This window comes from Ammospiza caudacuta, chromosome 23 (assembly GCF_027887145.1).
Source record: "Ammospiza caudacuta isolate bAmmCau1 chromosome 23, bAmmCau1.pri, whole genome shotgun sequence".
NCBI lineage: Eukaryota > Metazoa > Chordata > Aves > Passeriformes > Passerellidae > Ammospiza > Ammospiza caudacuta.
In genome coordinates, this window is record NC_080615.1 from 2,417,664 (window position 1) to 2,437,920 (window position 20,257).

General features: G+C 53.6%; 1 protein-coding gene across 1 annotated transcript in view; it reads left to right on the plus strand.

Annotated features, from left to right (window-relative positions):
- Positions 1-20,257, plus strand: part of ETS1 (ETS proto-oncogene 1, transcription factor) — a 49,380-nt gene that overhangs the window by 19,143 nt on the left and 9,980 nt on the right. Inside the window, exons 2-6 of the mRNA XM_058818972.1 lie at positions 5,010-5,129; positions 5,615-5,815; positions 9,140-9,217; positions 10,668-10,913; positions 15,169-15,429. Coding sequence (XP_058674955.1) covers positions 5,010-5,129; positions 5,615-5,815; positions 9,140-9,217; positions 10,668-10,913; positions 15,169-15,429 — 906 coding nt within the window. The remainder of the gene's footprint in view (positions 1-5,009; positions 5,130-5,614; positions 5,816-9,139; positions 9,218-10,667; positions 10,914-15,168; positions 15,430-20,257) is intronic.

Consider the following 20,257-nt stretch of genomic DNA (forward strand, 5'->3'; position numbering starts at 1 on the left):
GCAGCTCCAGGATGGGATGGGGGCTCCAGGGGGACCTCAGCTGCCTCAGGGCTCAAGGATTGAGGTTTCTGAGGGACACAGGCATGAATTCATGGAGCCCTAGGATGCAAAGCATCTTGTTTAAAACTAACCTGAATTTTCTCCCCTAATTTAATCATGGAATCCTGGAATGGTTTGGGTTGGAAGGAACCTTAAAGGCCATCTCACACCATCCCCTGCCATGGGCAGGGACACCTTCCACTGTCCCAGGCTGCTCTAAGCCCTGTCCATCCTGGCCTTGGGCACTGCCAGGGATCCAGGGGCAGCCACAGCTTCACTGGGCACCTGTGCCAGGGCCTGCCCACCCTCACAGGGAAGAATTTCCTCCTGAAATCTAATCTAATCTAATCTAATCTAATCTAAATCTAAACCTAAATCTAAATCTACCCTGTTTCATTTTCAAGCCTTTCCCCCTTGTCCCCGTGCCTCTGCCAAGCCACCCAAGGCCTGGCATCTCCATGGCATCCTGTGCTCCAGACCTGGGCAGGGGAGGCTGAGGAGACCTTGGGTTCCTGCCCTTGGTGTCCATCTATCCATCATCCATCCATCCATCCATCCATCCATCCATCCATCCATCCATCCATCCCTCCAGGACAGGAGGTGCTGCTGACAGGTGGGGTCAGGTGGCTCTGCTCTGACACTCCCCACATCCATTTCCAGCAGTTACTGGGTGAAACCCCACACAGGGACTCACTGGGACTCTGATGGAACAAAAAGTGAGTGGCCGAGGGGAGCTTGGAGGAGTCACTGACCCTGAGTGGAAACTGGGCTGAAAAATGGCTTTGCTCCCATCCCCCTGCTCAGCCCATCCTATTTTTGCCCTCTCTGCCATTTATTTTCCCTCTGCAATCAGCTGCAAATGGCTTTGGCGTGCAGAGGAGTTCTGTGCATTTGAAGGTCAAAATCCCTGAAGTTTGTAAATCCGAGTCCTTTAAAAAGATCAGATGTGTGGAAATAGTTTATACATGCTGGGCCTGGTGGGAGCAGAGCGGGAATTTGGCTGGGAGATGAACTTGGTGATCTTGGCCTCTTTGCTCCTGGTTTTCTCTCAGGCTCACATGCCCCTGGTTGGGGGGTCTGGGCAGGTCCCCCTTGGCACAGAACCCATCCAGGGCAATGTCAGAGTGTTTTATCCTCCTGTCTCTCTCAGTCCCATCCCCAGGGATGTCAGGGAGCTGAAGGGGCCTGGTTTGGAGAAGCCACGGAGCCTCCAGATCCCTCTTTGCCTTGGAAAGCTGCAGCCAGATAAAAGCTGTCCCCATGAGAGGCAAATCCTGCATCTCTGCTCTGCAGATGCTGCTGACATAACTCAACAGGGCGACTGCAACTCCTGGCACAGTTTAAAAATCAACCCAGAGCTCCCTGCCCGCTGTCCCAGGAGGGAAATCAAAGGCGGCTCTGTCAGCACAGGACGAGGACACGGCATCCCCACAGCTGGGTGCACGTGGCAGCCGTGTCAGGGGCTTTGATGGGCTCATAAAAACCTCCAGAAATCCCAGTCTGGCCCCTGCTGCTGAGCTTGCTTTTGGGATTAAAGCCCTGGCATTCCTAAACTGGGTTTAGGTGGAACAGCTGGGCCTGGTGCTGGCTCCCGCCCCAGCCCCTGCACACAGCCCTGAGCTCTGTGGGCAGCGCGAAAGGAGAGGTTTTATTGGTGAAGGTTTGATTAAAATCTTGCAAACAGGTTTCAGATGGCACTGAAAGCTGATACCGGGGCAGCAAAGCGGGGCTTGTTGCTTTTGTTCCTGAAATTCTGCTCAACTCTGACCTTTAGGCAGCCCAGACTGGAGGCGAAGGGCTGGAGGACATTGCCAGGGCTGGGTTTGCCTCCACAGGCAGCAGCAATGTTCCTGGAGTTATAGGATTATTATAGGACATTCCAGGTTGGCAGGGATTCACAGGGATCACTGAGTCCGAGTCCTGGCCCTGCACAGAGCTGGGTGAAGCCCACCATGCTTCCTGCACATAAACCACCCAGTTCTAAAATAAATACTGAATTATTTAAATCAATTCAGTACCCTCAGAGCAGCAGAAGCAGAATTTAGGGTAGAAACTGTCCATCCACCCCATCTTTCTCAAGCCACCAGCCAAGCCTTGTCCTCAAACACATCTGCAGAGTTTCACACACACGTTTGGTTTCCCTGGGTGAGTTTTCCCCAGCTCTGGGACACTGCTGAGCCAACCAAGGCTTCTGCAGGCTCAGGGCTTTGGGGCTGCTCTGTCCTCAGAAGAAATTCAAACAAGTGGCTGCGACCTTGCAGGAAAAAGCAGATGATGTTTTAGTCCTAAATCTGCTGAGAAAAACAGATTTTGCAGAAGCCTTGAAATGCACATTTGGGTTGATTTGGGTGTTTAAATAGCAACCATCCTCTGGCTTGGTTTTTTTTTATTTGGGAACAGATTGTTTGCTTCCCTGTGACCTCTCCCTGGGAATCACTTTTAAGTCTCCCCTGTTTTGACAGGTTGTTTGTGCAGAGCTCAGCATTCACCTTCCTAAACCAAAATCTTATCCTCCCGCTACTGAAAAATTGATTTGCTGGGTTTGTGCAAAGCCAGCCTGTGGATCCTGCACGACCAAACAGCAGGATCAGGGATGGGCCCTTGCTGTTGCAGAGACAAAAATACCATTTTTCACCCTGCTCTCGGTGCCTGGCCTGAGGAGCTCACCTCCACACAGGTTTTCATGGTGATTCAGTGTTAAATTGGGGTTAGAACCGTTTTCTCAGCCTGGCTCTGAGTCATTTTCCCAGGGCAGGCAGGAGCTGCTGTTGAGGCAGCAGAGGGAGCAGATTCCTGGGTGGTCCCTGTGGCCACGGAGCAGGGAGAGCAGAGCATTCAAGTGTAACTTGAGGATGAAGGGAAAGGGGCACCGAGCCACTTTCTCCCAGTGTTATCTCAGGCAGCAGATGGGGAACAGAGATAGCGATGGTGGCCGCTCATTTTCCGTGCCCTCTCCAGCCAAATCCAGTAAATAATGAAGTGTAATTTGCCAAATAGCCTTTGGATGTGGGATTTGCTTTCAAAGGTCCTGATCCTGCCACTGTGGAGGCAATCCTGCATTGTGTGTTGGGCTGAGGGCAGGAATTGTGTCCTGAGAGACTCCATGCCAGGAATTTCACTGCTCCCACCTGAGCCAAGAGTCTGCAATCATTTCTTGAGAGCCTTGGGGACTTGGCTGGAGGATGTGCAAAGGGAAGGGGGAATTTTTGTGTTGGGGCTGAGAGGTGGAAGGTGCAGAAGTGGGGACAGAGAAGTTGCTCTGTGTGGCTTGGCAGTGGAATTGTGTTGGGAGCATCCAGCAGATGATCTGGGATTACTTTCAGCATTGTTACCCTCACCCTGTGCTACAGAGGTGCATGTGCAGGTTTATCCATGGAAAAACCAGGATTGTTTAGGTTGGAAAAGCCTTCCAAGATCATGAGGTCCAACCATTCCCCAGCACTGCCAGGTGATCACCAACCCATGTCCCCAAGAGCCACATCCACAGGCTTTTTAAACATTTCCAGGGGTGATGACTGCACCACTGCCCTGGAATTCTGTTGACCCAACCCCCAGATTCCCACTTGGAACAAAACCCAGTGTTGGGTTGTTTGGCCTTCAAATGATGCCCATGAGTTTGGCTGGAGAGGACTTGAGTGGAGCAGGAGTTCCAGACTGGGCAGCTGGGCTGGCTCTTCCCAGTGGCTGCAGCACTGCTTCCATCCCTGACTCTGTGTTTTATCAGGAAAACACCAACACTGCCTGCAACAGGCCCTCAGCAGGTCTAAAAGTTTATTAAATCAGGAATTTAACAAACTTGGAGCGATGGAAAACTGGTGGTTGAGTTTCCACAAGACTCAGAATTTTTGATTTTCAATGTTGGCGTCCAGATATTCATGAGAACACCAAAGACTTTCTTTGCCCATGGTGTCATTTTTCCACTGAGTTTTCATGGAAAATTTCCACTAGGCTGCAGAGCTAAACCAACCTCAGGTGGAAGATTTTCATTTCTGCTGACCAAGGGCAGTTTTTGGGGTGGTGGTTGTTCAAGACTTTCCTTCTCCATCAAAGATGTTTTTCAGGAACACTGAAAGTACAGGGAAAAGAGCCAAACCTCTATTCAGATATTTTGCCTCAAATGGTTGCTTTTATTGTGAGACTCTTTGGCTACAAAGCTTCATCTCCTTCCAAATAAATTAGAAAAAGGGATTTAAAAAAGGAAAGGAAGAGGTTTGGTCCTTGTCAGGACTGACTCCAGGCCTGGCTCTCGGCTTGGCCCCGCTGTCCCATGGGATGGCAGCGTTGGCCATGACTCACCCTGACTCCTGCTATGGATGTGCCTGACGTAACTCTGGGCTAATGTGGGATTTTCCAGCTCTTTGTTTCCCTTCCCCCCTCAAATGGGTATTCTGCCACTCCTCCATCCTGTCTCAGCCTGCTGTCAGCTCGCTTTTTCATGGACTCCTAGAATCATGGAATGGTTTGGGATGGAAGGGACCTTAAAGCCCATCCCATCCCACCTCCTGCCTTGGGCAGAGACACCTTCCACTATCCCAGGTTGTTCCAACCTGGCCTTGGACCCTTCCAGGGAAGGGACAGCCACAGCTTCTCTGTTCCAGGGCCTTCCCACCCCCACAGGGAAGAATTTCCTAGAATAAAGAATTTTATAAGATTCTTTAATTTTCTCTTTGCTTTTCTTTGCACTGGGATGACAGACTGGTAATTCAGGGATGCTTTTCTCCCTCTTTCTTGCTCACCCTGGTGTGGGACTCTGCCTTCCTTGGTGCCTGGAGCTGCTGAACCATTTCCCAAGCTCCAGACACACCTGGAATGCTGAAGCCCAGCAGGCTGATATCTGGAAAGGCCTTGATGTCATCATCCAATAGCACATTCCAGAAGTGTAGGTACACCATGTACACCTGGCTGGCATTCCTTGACGTCTTTCCCAGCCCCATGTCCTCATGGCTGTGTTTTTCTCCTGCCTCTTTCAGACATGGAATGTGCAGATGTGCCTTTATTAACGCCCAGTAGCAAAGAAATGATGTCCCAGGCACTGAAAGCCACGTTCAGCGGCTTTGCCAAGGAGCAGCAACGGCTGGGAATTCCCAAAGGTAAGACTTGGCTTCCCATGAACAACCACAGTACCCACAGGGGTTGTGTCCTCCTTCCAGGCTGCCCAGAATTCCCTGTCTGCCATCTCCCCTGCTGGTTTTCCTCAGGTGGTGTTGCCTTTCAAATACCACCTGAAGCTTCTTGGAAAAATGTGGACAAGTCTTCTCCACTAAATAGAGAAGCAGATGAACTCTTTGACAGAGGCTGGTGGGAGAAACCAAGAAAATTGGAGAAATGGGTGGGAGGAGGGGGTCAAAGAAGTGATGGGACTTTTAGAAGTCCCAAACAAATCCAAAGCTTGTTCCTTGGATGAAACGTGTCCACATTAAGGCTGATCCAGACTGGGCATGGTGTTCCTCACACCCTGGTGCCAGTGGGCTGCCAGGGGTGAGGCTGTGGCAGTGCAGGGCAGCCACAGCACTGTCTGTGTCCTGCTGTCCTGGGAGCACTGCCTGAGGGTGCTCACGGCTGGATCCCTCTGCAGACCCGCAGCAGTGGACGGAGACGCACGTGCGGGACTGGGTGATGTGGGCAGTGAACGAGTTCAGCCTGAAGGAGGTGGATTTCCAGAAGTTCTGCATGAATGGAGCTGCCCTCTGTGCCCTGGGCAAGGAGTGCTTCCTGGAGCTGGCGCCTGACTTTGTGGGAGACATCCTTTGGGAACATCTGGAGATCCTGCAGAAAGGTCAGTCCTGGGGTGAACAATTCACAGCATCCCTGCCAGCCTGGTTCTGGGGCTTTCCACAGACCAGGAGATGTTCACCTTGAGCTTTAATCCCAGGAAAAACATCTTCCAAAGCCCAGCTTTTCAGCAGGATTCCAAATGGGCATCCCAACGGCAGCGGGCAAGGCGAATCCTGGCAGTGCCTCAAAGAGGCAGAGTGTTTGTGCCAGCTGCTTGGCAGGGATCCTCAGTGGGCAGGGACACTGTGCCTGCCTGGAATCCATGGTGGGATTTTCCAAAGCATTTTTCCTCAGCCTGTTCAGCTCCTGTTGTGAATTTTACTATTTCCTCCACTGGAACTGGGTACAGGAATACAGCCAAAATCCTGCCCAATTTCCCAGTGGCGATTGGAAGCTGCTTTGCTTTGTTCCCTGTCCCAAAAAAGGGTGTTCCATGTCCCTAAAACCAGCATTTCTGGGAGGAGAAGCCATTTGTGCCATTCCCTGCATGACAGCATCCAAGGGCATTAACTTTCAGTGACTGGGGACACACACTTTGATTTAGGGTGTTGATTTTCCATGTCTGGATGCCCAGGAGCACTGGGATGGTTTCTGAGGAGCAGGTGAGGAGCTGAGCACCTCAACCTGAGCCACAAGCAGGAGCTGCAGCACACCTGGGCTCTTTTTCCAGCTCTCTTCTCTGCAGAGCTCTGCTTTCCTGGAACGTCCCCTGTGCTGTCCCACTGACCCTGGTGGCAGGAAGGGGAGGGGGAGCACAGTTATTCCTTCCAGGAAACCATTGACAAATGGATGTTAATTGCCCATTACTAATTTTACTGCTACCTGTGGTTTGCAGAAGGTAAACATGGCCCTTCCTGGGCTCTGGGCAGGCCTGGCTGTTTTCCTGCTCTTGGGCTCTAAATCTGCTCTGTCCCTTTTGTTTTGCATATTTTTCATGGAGTGCTTGGATCAACACTGAGCAGTTTAACCAAACAAAGCCAAACCTTGTGTCAGCCCAATTTCTCCTTGCATTGAGCCATTGCTTGCACCTTCCCACAGCCCTTCTTCTCTGCTGTCCCTGCCCATGTTTGGGAGGTCTTCAAGGTCCTTTCCAACCCAACCCTCCTAGGATTCTGTAATTCTGTGATTTTTTGGACTGTGCCCACTGGAGAGGGTGGGATGTGCTGGAGGTGCTGATTGAGGCACCAGGGCTGGGTTTGCACCTCCTTCCTGCAGATTCCTCACACAGAGATGGACTTGATGCTGTACATTTATGGCAGAGGGGAATCATAACTTCAGACAGCACTGACACACATGGGTATTCAGACATTGAATTGGCAGGGGAACCATAGTTTCAGACAGCACTGACACACGTGGCTATTCAGATACTGGTGGTACAAAGGCCTGGGACAGAGAGGAGTTTTTTTAAAGAAGCTAAAAAATCTTTGTGCCTGCTGCAACTCTTCTTCTGAAAGGCTGAAAGTGAATAAAGCTGAATTTCTGTGTCTTCACACTGTTGGTATTGCCCCAGGAACCCAGAAATCTCCATTGCCTGTTGGGTTTCACTGGTGACTTTGTCACTCTGGCACAAGCAGGGCCCTTGCTCCTCTGGTGGGCTCTGAGCACATTTCCAGTGAGGTATTTGTGGGTGACAAAGAGCTCCCAAAAATAACCAGACTCCCCCCAGGACTGGTTTCTGTTCCCTGTAGGTGCTGGGGCTCATTCCAGCCCTGACCAGAGCTGGGCTAGAGCTGTACAGACAGAACAGAGCTGTCCCTGTCCCTGTCCCTGTCCCTGTCCCTGTCCCTGTCCCTGTCCCTGTCCCTGTCCCTGTCCCTGTCCCTGTCCATGTCTCTGCCCACACAGGAGGAGCTGGGGCTCTCCCTCTGCACCTGGATGTGGCATGGGAAGAGATCCAGGAGTCTCCAGGCTCAGCCAGGGCTCCAGCTTGTCTCTCCATCCTCCCCACCATCATCACTGGGGGTGTTGGTGCTGGGAGTGGTTGTTAACCCCGAAATGCCTGGCTTTACCTGTTCTGCTGGCCCGGGGTTGTGCTGGGACAGGCTGTGACCCCGCTGTCCCCTGTGAGCACTGCCTGACTCACCTACCACAGCCTGCTCAGGCTTTAAAAACAGCACATGGGTGCCTTTTCCCTGCATGGATTTGGGTATTTTCAGGCTCACTTTTCCATAATTCTTCCTAAAATAACCTCCTCAGTTACCAGCAGTCAGCAGTGCCCTGCACTTGACTCTGAGCTCAGCCGAAGGTTCTCCCCTGCTCTGTGGTCACCCCCTGCCCCTTGGCAGACACTGTGGAGAGAGGAACAGAGCATTTCTCATTAGCCCTCTGTGTTTGCACAACCCCTCCTTTTGTTAGGGAATATTTTCCAGCCTGCAGTCCCCAGGGGAGAGGGCCAAATTTAGGCTCCTCACAGGGAACGTGCGTTATCTGTGCTCGCCTCTCCAGAGCCGGGGCAGAACAAATCCAGCCCAGAGCTGCCCTTGCTTTGGTTAAAGGAAAGAAAATTCCCATCCCAATGTCCCTGCTCAGCATGCCACGCTGGAATGAGTCAGGTGTTCATGGAAAAACTGCCCAGAGTAGTGGCAGGGTGGCTTTTACATGGGAAAGCAAATCCAGCACAGCCCAGGAGGAGCGAAGTGCTTGGAAAAAGCCACAGGAAGCAGGGAATCCATGCTTTGACATGCTCCATGCTCTGTCCCAGTGAGTTATGCCTATGGAAAGCTGAAATTTGGCATTTTGACCATATATACATGGAGGAGTCTGTGTCAGGAGTGGGACAAAGCCGTTTGGGACATGGAATGTTCTGCCAGCATCAGGTGCTGCACAGGCTGGGAATGCACATGGATTTGGGGTTGGAGGAGCTGGCTTTGGGATGGGTCACTCACTCCCTCATACACACCTACTGCTGGTCTAAAAATAAGGCTCTTCCAGGAAAACAACTGTCCTTGTGTGGGGAGTTTTTCCAGGAGCTCACACATGGAAGTGTGCTCAGCAACCCCCAGGAGAAGGAGAGGTGACAAAGCCTGAGGCAAGCAAGGAAATGCTGCAGCTGGGAGCTCAGAGCCTCCTGGGGCCCTGGCTGAGGGCGTTGTTGCTGTTTGGGTTGGGCTGGTTTTGTTTAAGCTCAGCAGGAATTCCCAAAGGGCCCCACGTGCCCCAGGTTCCTGTGGGATTTCAGCTCTGGATCCATTTCTGTTGCTCAGAACGTCCCAGTTTGACCTGGGGGGGAGATTTTGGGAAGTTCAGGGCTCTGTGTGTCACAGCAAGTGTTGCACAGCTCCGTGTGCCTTCCACTGGTGACATTTCCTTCCTTTCCTCTTTGCAGAGGAGGCGAAACCGTACCCAGCCAACGGAGTGAACACCACGTACCCCGAGTCCCGCTACACCTCAGACTACTTCATTAGTAAGTCTCAATTAGCAGTGTCAATTATCACCAGCACCATGCCTGGAGGCACCTTTGAGCAGAGGTTTGTCCTCACCACAACAGGACTGCACCCTGCAAAGGGGATCTTGTGTTTCCAAGGGTTTAGGGGTGGTTTGGAAGCCTCCTGGACTTTTTGGTGGCTGCCTTGTGTGCCAGCATCTGATTTCTTCAAGCACTGTTTGTTTGAAGCTGTAACTCAGCAGATTTTAAAAGCAGCCTCAGCACACCTGAGTATTGGGAATTGTAAAAAGTCTGTTAAAAAAGGGAGAGAATGGGGGAAAGGCTGAACTCTGGATTGCCAGGGAGGAGCCTAGCAAGGAAAGGGATGAGTCTCCACCTGCACTCCTGCACTTCCCATTGCCATTGCTTTGGAGATGTTCTTCAAGGGCATTGGAAATCTGGGAGATATTTCATGAGCCAGCAAAAAGCCCAACTGACCTGAGGAGGAGAGATTTGGATGAGGTGTGAGGGAGAAATCCTTCACTGTGAGGGTGGGGAGGCCCTGGTACAGGGTGCCCAGAGATGTTGTGGACTCTCCATCCCTGGAATTGTCCCAGGCCAGGCTGGACAAGGCTTGGAGCAACCTGGGACAGTGGGAGGTGTCCCTGCCATGGCAGGGGTGGAATGGGATAAGCTTTAAGCTCCCTTCTAATCCAAAACCTTCTGGGATTCTGGGATTCAATGATTCTGTGGATTGGGATTCCAGGCTCTGGCATGAGTCCTTCCTGTGCAAGGACTCACCTTTCCCAATCAGCAATGAAACATTTTTACCCTGTTACTCCTTTGCTGAGACTCCACTCCCCAGGATTTTCCAGCTTTTTCCTTGTGGCACCTGCGTTGGCAGGAGTTTGGTGCAAAGCACATTGAGGACAGTCTGGGGATTCTGTGGATTGGGATTCCAGGCTCTGGCATGGGGAGGAGTGTCTGCACAAGGGATTAAAATCCACTCCCCAGAATTTTCCAGCTTTTTCCTTCTGGCAGCTGTCCTGGCAGGAGTTTGGTGCAAAGCACATTAAGGATGGTCTGGAGTGTCTAATTTTGCCAAATTGCCACATTTTCAGACCCCATGTCTGTAGCTTCTGGAGCCCTTACCCAAAGCATTATGAGAGGGGGTGTGGGATGCTCTGGGGCACAAAGCAGTGCCCAGGGGAGGGGTGTGGGTTGTCTGGGGCCCTCACCCCAAGCAGTGACCAATCGAGATGCTGTGGGTTGTCTGGAGCCCAAAGCAGTGCCCAAGGGAGGGGGTGTGGGATGTCTGGAGCCCTCACCCAAAGCACTGAGGGGGTTTGGGATGCTCTGAGCCCTCATCCCAAGCAGGGAGGGGCTGTGGGCTGCTCTGGGGCCCAAAGCAGTGCCCAAGGGAGGGCTGTGGGATGCTCTGTGCCCTCAGGGCTGCTTTGGGCGGGCTCTGACCCTGCTGTGTCCCCAGGTTATGGCATCGAGCACGCGCAGTGCGTGCCCCCCTCCGAGTTCTCGGAGCCCAGCTTCATCACCGAGTCCTACCAGACCCTGCACCCCATCAGCTCGGAGGAGCTGCTGTCCCTCAAGTACGAGAGCGAGTACCCCTCGGTGCTGCTGCGCGAGCCCGCCCAGGACCCGCTGCACAACGACTTCTTCTCCATCAAGCAGGAGGTGGTGACCCCAGACAACATGTGCATGGGCCGTGCCAGCCGAGGTAAGGCTGGGATCAAACTGGGAAATCAACTTGGAGAGGGTTTTCAGGGCTTTACAGAAGGTTTACACAGGATGTGTTTGTAGGGAAACCGGGAGATGAGAAATGCTGAGTTAAAAATGCTGTGGAACAGGACCGATATTGTTGAGAGAGAAACTGTGATGTAGTAACTTCTTTGAGCCAGGTCTAATAAGTTCTTAGAGGTCTATATCACACCCAAGATAGCTCAGCTACCTTTGGAGGCATAAAAATCAGCAGGATGGCTTCTGTTGTGGTGTTGGAAACAAAAAGGTTTAATAAAAGGCAAAATAACAAACAGAGGAAAACCAAGTCAGGTGCTAGATGTTCTTGCTCCTGGTAAAACACCTCCCAAAAGCCATTAGTTTCTTTGTTCACTCCTTTTTCTAGTTAATTGCCCAGGAAGAACTTTTTGGCTCCTGTCCAATTGGCCATCCTTGAGTTTGAGGTGAAGTCCCCATGGCCTCACCTAATCCAGGAGAGAAACTTCTGGGCTTCTTTCCTTTTGGAGGGGACAAAGGATGGTTTTGTCACTCTGTCAACAAAGGGCACACTCCTATAAAATGGAGCTAGAAAAAGAGTTTTAAAGGATAGATTGTAAATAAGACTAGATACTTTGGAGCAATAGAACAATGAAAGTTCTAGAAAAGGGGATTGTGTGACAGGGGCTGGCTTGGGTTCCTGCTGTTCTCACCTCCCTCCCCAGGGAATGGCCCTGGGAGCACCGAGGGAGCTGAGCAGTGCTGACACAGCCCTCTCCAGCACTGCTGGCTTCCCTGGTGGCTCTGAGCCCTCCCTGCCCTTCTCCCTCCCCAGGGAAACCTCGAGGAAGGTCTTTCTTTCCTCTCCTCTGCTGCCTGTTTTACATCCTCTGCAGAAAGGGCACGTTTCTGGTGCTCTGCTTTGGATGTCCAACCTGAGAGAAATAGAACTGAGCTTTCATGTTATCAGGGAGGACAAACTGCTGGGTGCTGGTAGAAATCCCATTTTTAGGAGCCCAGGCAAAGCCCCACAAATTCTTCACAAGTGGGGATTGCTGTTGAAGGCTCTGAAGGTTTTGCACTCTATGATCCAAACTCTTTGAGCATTATGTCCAGGATTTGATGGCTGCTTGTTTGAAATACTCTGCTGCAGCCAATTCCTGAGCTTGGTTAGGAGGTGCAGGTGTCAGGGGCTGGGGCAGCAGCAGAGCCAAGGACCCCCAAATGCTGCCCCCCAAAGAGTTACAGGGACGTGATTGCTGTTTGAGGTGGTGGGATTTGAACACCTGAACGCTTTGGAGGATCTGAGCCCAAACTCCCTCCCAGTTAATGCTGTGAGGCTGGGAACATGTGGGGCCCACGTGTCTGATTGCTTTGTGATCACATCAGTGATGCCAGGCTGGGGATGGGGCTCTGCCTCCTTCAAAGCAAAAAGCTGAATCCATGGAGCTCAAAGCCCCTCACAAGTGGGATCATTATCTCCAGATTCCAGGTAGGGAACCTGGGGCACAGGGAAGAGCTGTGACCTGCCTGCCATCCCCTAAAATGGAATCCAGGTGTCCTCAGCCCCAGAACTCATTAGAGGGACGTGGTGCTGTGAGCCAGGTTTGATGTGCAGCAGTTAAACCCCTTTATCCAGACAGCTGAGGATGAGCTGCCCTCCCAGCAAGGCCAGAGCTGCTTTCCAGGCACGTGCAGCTCATTTGAAGTTCCTCACTCTTTTCCAGGCTGGAAGAGCCAATTACAGGGAACTTGTTATTTGTGCCTCTCCTTCTGAGAGAGGTGACTCGAGCCAGAAGGGCAGCAGGGTTTTAATTTTGGGGAAACTTCTCTTTTCGGAGTTGTTTTTCTGCCTGAATTTCAGCAATGTCTTTGCCTTTTCTTGACCTTTTCTTTCACACAGGTGATTTCATCATTCTCACAGTGCAATGGTTCAGGAAGGCTTTTGCAACTGAACCTCGAGCTGTTCTCAAACCTAAAAATGGTTTTGGGGGAGGGAACAGAGAGCCCTGGCTGCTGCTGTTAGCAAAGACTTGAACAGTGGTTGCAAGAGGCTGTGCTCACACCAGTGCTGCATTTCAGCCATGGAAGGGCCTTTGGGGGACACAAATACTCCCAGGGCTGGGGGAAAGCCTTAATATAAAGCAGAGCCCAGTTAATTTATATTTATGTCCCTCTTTACCCTGCACTGTCTTACAAGGTTAGTCTGACACAAAGTCAAGCCCTTCAGCATCACCTCAGGGTGAAGGTTTTCCAGACACTGTGGGGCCTTTTCCAGGCCTTCTGTGGGGCCTTTAGGAGGAAGTTTTGGGGTCCCATGGGGGTTGTTTCTCTCTGCTCTGTCAGTGAGGGCAGCTGGTTGAGAAGTGGAGCTGCCAAACTCATTTAAGCTGGTCCTGAGTAAGTGCAGGGCGTGATTGTTCCAGCTAGGTGGAATTTAGGTGAATTTTCAATGGATTGACACAAATCACATCTCTGTCAGGTTTTAGTTCCTTTTCTAAATGAGCCTGTGCTGCAGGACTGCTCAGGGAATTGGTTATGGCAATTAATGTACACACACAGAGCAGCGTTGTGTTCTCCTTAGCAGGATTCAGAGAAGGATTGAAGCGTGAAAATCCTCAAAAAACAAAAAGCAAATAGAAAAGAGTTTGGAACAGGGCTGTCCCAGCAGAGTGAAGCCAATGGATCCCAGCTCCCAGTGACTCCAGGCCAGCAATCAGGGCAGGCCCTGCAGTAGTTGAGTCTTTTCACAGCAAGTGCTCTTCAAACTACAACACAACAAATATTTGGGGGCATGTGCCAGCGCCCTTCCACGTTCCCTGTCCGCTGGGATTTGCTCTCTGGGCCCAGGCTGTGGGTAGCTCTGCCAATGGAAATTTCTCCAGGAGCTCTTGCACAATCCCAGCAGCTGTTTTTAGCTGGGTTTGGGAAATTAGTGAACTTGAATGATCCTGTTAGCTTGTCAGGGAAGATGTTGAGCAATCAGTAGAGTGGGGAGATCAGAGGCTGCAATTTTAGTTTGTTCTTTGGGGCCTTTTTCAGCTCTGTTTCAGTACAGGGCTGGCTCTGGGGGGTGTAAATCAGCACTGCTGAGGATCTGGCCTCTCATGTTCTGGCTTTGACTAAAAATACCCCAGAGAGCGACTTTGACACAAACCAGCTGTGCTCACCTTACTAGAACTGGAAAAAGCTGTTGGAGCTCTCAGCCATTGGCTCTGCTCCTGCAGCAAACCTGCTGCTGGCTGGGGATTTGGGGCTGGCTGGAACAGATGGCAGCAAAAGGCTGCTGTGTAATCTGGGGAGAAACATCCAAATTCCAGAAGCTGGGTGTGCCTGAGCAGTGTTTGAATTGGGCTGGCAGATGTAGTGGGGATTTATTGGAGACCTCCAATATCCCTCAGCAGCAAGAGAATCACAGAAATCAGAGAATCATGGAAAGGTTTGACTTGGGAGGGACCTTAAAGTTGGTTCTACCCCTGCCATGGCAGGGACACCTTCCACTGTCCCAGACTGCTCCCAGCCCTGTCCCTGGCCTTGGGCACTGCCAGGGATCCAGGGGCAGCCACAGCTGCTCTGAGCACCCTGTGCCAGGGCCTCAGCACCCTCTGAATGAAGAGGCCCTGGAGTGCCCATGTTTAGGCTCCTGAGCTCAGCCTTGAGTATCTAAAGTGAATTTTATCTCTGAAATTGGAGTGAGGGAAATTTTGGAAGTGAGGGACCATTTCCAGCCAGCCCCAGGACCCAGTCTTGGGTAGAGAGGCCAGATTTGGGTTTTCCCCTGTCTCTCTCTGCCTGAAGTTTTCCAGGGCTCAGCCCTGCTCTGGATGGCAAAGGTGAAAATATTGCAGCTCTGGGCTGTGCTCACTTTGGAGATGGGATGGAAAGGAACAGCATCAGTTGCTCTGTGCCTGCATAGTGCACAGATGAAGCACTCTGTGCTGGCCAGGTGAGGTACCCTATACTGGCCCTATACTGGCCAGGTGAAGCACTCTGTGCTGGCCAGGTGAGGTACCCTATACTGGCCAGGTGAAGCACCCTATACTGGCCAGGTGAAGCACTCTGTGCTGGCCAGGTGAGGTACCCTATACTGGCAAGGTGAAGCACTCTGTGCTGCCAGGTGAGGTACCCTATACTGGCCAGGTGAAGCACTCTGTGCTGCCAGGTGAGGTACCCTATACTGGCAAGGTGAAGCACTCTGTGCTGCCAGGTGAGGTACCCTATACTGGCCAGGCCTGTCTCACCTGCTGTGCCTCCCCCAGGTAAGCTGGGGGGCCAGGACTCCTTCGAGAGCATAGAGAGCTACGACAGCTGTGACCGCCTGACGCAGTCCTGGAGCAGCCAGTCCTCCTTCCAGAGCCTGCAGCGCGTCCCCTCCTACGACAGCTTCGACTCTGAGGACTACCCTGCCACCCTGCCCAGCCACAAGCCCAAGGGCACCTTCAAGGACTATGTGCGGGACCGGGCCGACATGAACAAGGACAAGCCTGTCATCCCTGCTGCTGCCCTGGCTGGCTACACAGGTAGGGCAGGGACCCCCGTGTGCCCCCAGCCCCTGGGGCAGCACCTCCCTGTGCCCAGGGGCACGGTCTTGGGGCACTCTGGGCTGCCCCAGCTCGGGGTGGCTGGTGCAGGGAGGGTTTTGGGGTGTCTGCATCTCTTTCCCATCCATCCCACAGCTCATGGGGGATGTGGCACCTGGCTGGGCACAGGGCACTCAATGCCCTGTTCTCCCTTTGCCCCTGGCTGGCTGTGGAGGAGCTGGGGCTGGTTTGGTCCCTGAACAGAGCCTGCAGCCCTGTGCTGGTGACTGGTGGGCTCTTGGGTGTGCTTTCCCCCTGGGGCAGGAGCAGGCTCAGCTGCAGCTCCAGCACTGCTCTGTGTGTGGGGATGGTTCCTCTCCCTCTGGCACAGAGGCTCTGCTGTACCTTGGTGTGAGGCAGGGATGGGGCACTGCCAGAGCCATCCCAAACATTTTCCATTCCCTGGGCTGGGAGAGATGAGAAGGTGATAGGCCATGGAAACTCTGGCTCTTTATGACAGCCCTTCAGCAATCTGGCATCTCCAAGGAGAGGAACTTGGTGGGATGGGACTTCCAGCTAAAGCTGAGCTCATCCTTTCCAGCCCTTGTGTCCCATGGCTTTTCCCTGTGCTCTGAGGAAAGCTCTGGGGCAGCCTCCTGCCAGTTCCCCTGGCTCTGCACCTTCAGATGTGTCCTGGCCCAGCTGGGAGCAGCTGGTGGAAAGAGTTGGTGGTGATAAAGATCGTGGCCAGGTTCAGAGCAGCTCCTGGGTGCGGCTGTCCCCGCGTGCCTCCCACGCGCGGGGTTGACACCGAGCCTGGGGGTGGGAGAGCTGCAGGGGAGGAAAGGTGGGCAGATCATTTTAGGAGTGTAAAAAAGGAAGTGGTTTGTTGCTATAGCTTTAGTTAGAAAGAGAGCTCAGCCCTGCCTGCTGAATGAGACTCTACCAAATATGAGTGTTCTGCATTCCTGAATGGGATGGGGAGGGAGAGCAGGAACTGTGCCCTGGGGCTCATTCTCTGCTGTGCCATGGAAATCCATGATCCTGAGAAAAGAGACCACTGAGCACAAATTGCTCTTTTCATTCCTATTTTTACTCCTATTTTCTCCTGGCAATGCCTTTCCCTGTGGCACCTGGAGGTGCTTTGGGGATGAGTTTGAACAGCTGGGGAAACTGAGGCACTGAGGTGCTGGCAAAATCAGGAACATTCTTTTCCAAGCTGGATATTTCCCTCCACGTTTGCTGTTGCTCATGGAACAGAGTGCAGAAGAGCCACCCCTGGAGAGAGGCGAGGAGCTGAAGTCAGTGGCTGGGCCCTGTGTTTTTCCAAGGAATTTTAGCACCCCAAAGGCTGTCCTTGGAGCTGTGCCTTCAGGAAGGGGAGACTTGGGTTCATGCAATGCCAGAGCACAATTCCAAACACTTTCCTCTGTGTAGCATTTTCCCTCACCTCATTTCCAACCCCTCTTGGAGCTGGGAAGAGAATCCCTTGGCCCAGGCACTTTGGTAGAATCAATAAGTGGGAAGGCCTGATTTCTTTATTTATTTTTGCATTGCTTCACTTGACAGGCTTTAAATGTGGGGAGGAAAATCTGGAATCACTGGGAAATGCTCGAGCTGGAGCTGTTTGCCTGCTCCAAAGGCTGCTGAGCAATATTCAGGCAGGGCTCAGGCCAGCAGAGCCAGCTTTTGCCATTGGGAAAGGGCCCTGGATGGGTGATCCTGGCAGGCAGTGACTCCAGAGATGCCCTCTGAGCCATTTTAAAGCTCCCAGACCTTCAGCTCTGGGTTTTCCAAGCAAAGGGAGCCACAGCTGGGTCACTGTGAGAGCAGAGCCTGGGGAGAGCGGGTACAACATGCTGGGTTTCAAACTGAAGGAGAAATGGGCACTCCCCACTCTCTGGGTCTGTCAGTGAGGAAAACCCTGCTCAGGCTGCCCTGAGAGGGGCTGGAGGTCTGGCCTGGGCCAGCTGAGCCCAGAGTGGGGACTCAGGGAGAGCTCATAGTTGGGACTGAGGCAGAGCTCAGGGTGGGGATTTGAGCAGGGCTCAGAGTGGGGACTCAGGCAGGGCTCAGAGTGGGGATTTAGGAGGAGCTGAGTGGGGACTTGGGCAGAGCTCAGGGTGGTGACTGAGGCAGGGCTCAGGTCTCTTTGTGCATTGCTATGCTTTACTCTTACTTTACTCAGGGGAGGAAGTGCTGTCTGGCAGCCAGAGCAGAGGAACTCAGAGTCTGCTGAGGAGGTGGAACCTCCCAAAGAGCAGAGCAGGGCTCTGCCAGCCCAGGAGCCCCAACACTGAGACCCTGGGGTTCCATTTCCCCCTGGGGACACACCCAGCCCCTGCCCCAGCTACAGCCCCAGCCCCCTGCTCGTGCTGGCCCTGCAGGATGAGGAGCACATCACATCCCTCATCCCCAGAGCTCTCTGTCCTGGCTTTAAGGACCCAACACTTGTTCAGGCTGTGTTGGCAGGCTGTTTCTGTGTGCCCAGGGAGGTGGCCCCAGCAGATCTCTGATGCTATCTGCCCCAGAGGCGCCTGTGGGGTGAGAAGGTGCATTTTGACGGAAGCTCTGTTGCGTTTGATGTGTTCTTCACCCAGCTCTGAGCGGCCTTTCAGAGCTGCCTTATCTGCCCCCACATCTTGACCTATTTTAACAAGTTGCCATGGTTGCTCATGGAGAGGTTGATGCAATTTTCTTATCTTTTTTTCGGAGGAGAAATGTAATTGCTCAGGAGTTGGTGAACTTCAGTTTCCATTGCTGCAGGGAGGGCCAGCCCTGGACACCTGGGTTTGGAGCTTGGACAGCTTGGATTTTACCTGAGGGCACAGCTGGGGCTGGACCAGGGCAGGGCAGGCTGAGATCAGGGAAAGGTTCTGCCCCCAGAGGGTGCTGGCACTGCCCAGGCTGCCCAGGGATGGGCACGGCCCCGAGGCTGCCAGAGCTCCAGGAGGGTTTGGGCAGCGCTGCCAGGGATGGACAGGGTGGGATTGTTTGGGGTCTGGGCAGGGACAGGGGTGGACTGGATGGTGCTGGTGGTCTCTCCCAGCTCAGGAGGTTCTCTGATCCTGAGATTCTACATTAAGCCAGATTTTATTTTCTTTGCCATGACACAGAGTGCAACAATGAAATCCAGGCAAGGGGTGGCCTGGGATGTGTTCACTGCTAAACCTCACTCTGGCTCAGCTGAGCTCAGTCTGAGTTCTGTGGTTCAGCAGCAGAGCCAAGTTTGGTGTGAGTGGGCAGAGATCAGTGTCTGAGCCCAGCTGGGCAAAAGTGAGCTCAGCTCTGCCTCCACATGCCTGGGGCTGTGCCACAGCTGGATCCTGCAGCCTCTGGTGATTCCCATGGCCACCAGCATCCTGCAGGAGCCCTGCACCAGGTGGATAAGCTCAGCTGCGTCTTTGTGCCCTGGGCTGGTGTTTGCAGCCCGTGCTGCTGCTCCCTGCAGGGCCACAGGAGGCTCAGACCTTGCTGCTTCACTGTGGCCATTCAGCACTGAGCTGGGTTTGGGTTCCCTCGAGCAGCTGTGTGGTTTGGCAGCCAAGCTGAGGGGTTTGTTTGCTCTGTGGTGGGCAGGACTGACACCCGGGGCTTTCCATGCACGGTGTCAGTGCGGCCGCGGCCCAGAACTGCTGCTCCACATCACTGAGCACCCAGCAGGGCCATCCCTCGTGTTCCAGAGGGGAGGGGAGAGGGATGGGCGAGCTGAGCTGAGTGCACAGCAAGCCCTGAACCCACAGATGCAGGCTGGGGTTGTATGGCTGCTGCTCCTGTCCTCTGCTCTGGGCTGGTCAGGGAGGGGCTGATCCTTTAAAGCCAGTCCCAGCACTCCAAGAGTTAATGCCCCTCCAGCTGCTGTCACCCATGCCCTGAGTGTCCCTCTCAGAGCATCCCTGTGGTCCTGCTGGGCAGTGGGAATTGAGGAGCCCTGCAGGAGCTGCCTCCCTCGCAGATGTTGTCCCAGCCCAGCTCTCTGCTGAGCTGGACAGCTGGACCTGCCCAGGCCAGGCCTTGCTGAGCCTGGCTGGCAGCACCCACAGGGCTGTGCCCAGCTGTGCCCCAGCCCTGCAGAGTGTGAGCTGCTGTGAGCAGGGCCTGAGCCTCCCCGGCTTGTTGGTGAGCGATGTTATCTGTGCCAGCACTGAGAGCACAGCTGCTGTTTTGCAAGAAAGCCGAGGTGGTGCCAGGAAAGTGGGTCCCTTCCAGGCCAGCTCAGGTGCTGCTGCCCCTCCCCTGTGCTGTGCTGCTGCTCTGCAGCCTCCACAGGCGAGATCCCCCCTGTGCTGTGACCACAGCACCCAATGCTCTGCCAGCAGCTGCCTCCCTGTCCCCTCTCCTGCCTCACTCCAGTGCCCTGCCTGTCCCTGCCTCCCCTTCCGCAGCCTGTGCTGCAGCACTCCTGGGCTCCAGCTCCTTCCCTGCCCGCCCTGCTGGGGCACAGAGTCCATGTGGGCACAGCAGGGCACAGGGGCTCGGGAATGCAGGCACCCCCTCCTGTGCCCAGCAGCACAACAGCTCCTCTGGCCCTGCTGGGGTGCAGGGGATGGGGTCACCCTGCTCCTCCTGGCTCCTGTCCTTCATGTCCTGCTCCTCCTGCCTCCTGTCCTTCATGTCCTGCTCCTCCTGGCTCCTGTCCTTCATGTCCTGCTTCTCCTGGCTCCTGTCCTTCATGTCCTGCCCCTCCTGCCTCCTGTCCTTCATGTCCTGCTCCTCCTGCCTCCTGTCCTTCATGTCCTGCTCCTCCTGGCTCTTGTCCTTCATGTCCTGCTCCTCTTGGTTCATGTCCTTCATGTCCTGCCCTCACAGGTGCCTTCAGGGTGACCAC